This window comes from Penaeus monodon, chromosome 33, assembly GCF_015228065.2.
Source record: "Penaeus monodon isolate SGIC_2016 chromosome 33, NSTDA_Pmon_1, whole genome shotgun sequence".
Classification (NCBI taxonomy): Eukaryota; Metazoa; Arthropoda; class Malacostraca; order Decapoda; family Penaeidae; genus Penaeus; species Penaeus monodon.
In genome coordinates, this window is record NC_051418.1 from 7,495,380 (window position 1) to 7,495,955 (window position 576).

The window sequence follows — 576 nt, forward strand, 5'->3', positions numbered from 1 at the left end:
CCTCTTTATCAAACGTACCTTAAAATAATCCTGAGCAACAGACACCAGCTTGTGAAGAAAGGCAAAAACCAGAGTCACATTTGCATTTATTCTCGTTGCAGAGACGACATACAAGTTGCTCACTTTGACGAAGCAGAATGTAGCCTCATGAGTCTGGAAGAACAAACAAGATGTATCAGGCAATGGATATCTTTCTAGCAACATATAATTTCAAAAAGCAGTATAGTGAACAGATCAAATAAACGAAGGATTTAGGTAGGGAGACAGAAAGATATATATAATATCAATATCGTTCATTTCTCAAACCCAACGAAGATATTCCTAATGAAATACCTTCATCCATTACATTATAAATCTATTTTATTTTAACTTTATTCTCAATCACCATATCTCAATTGCACAAAAAAAAAAATGGTGAAGTAGATAATTCCTGAGAGATAAACACTGAACACATTTTGTGAAATATTTTGTTAAGAGAGTAGATTTTGCAAAAACTAACAAAAACTATAAAATATTTCTAACTAACTTGGTATTCAAAATCTGACTGAACACAATATGAAATAAGCTTCAAATGCC

The 576-nt window shown here is 31.8% G+C and overlaps 1 protein-coding gene across 1 annotated transcript in view; it reads right to left on the minus strand.

The window, feature by feature from the left end:
* Positions 1-576, minus strand: part of LOC119593971 (AP-1 complex subunit mu-1-like) — a gene marked incomplete in the record, with an annotated part of 8,551 nt that overhangs the window by 4,172 nt on the left and 3,803 nt on the right. The window contains 1 exon segment of the mRNA XM_037942992.1: positions 19-153. Within this exon segment, the coding sequence (XP_037798920.1) occupies positions 19-153 (135 nt within the window).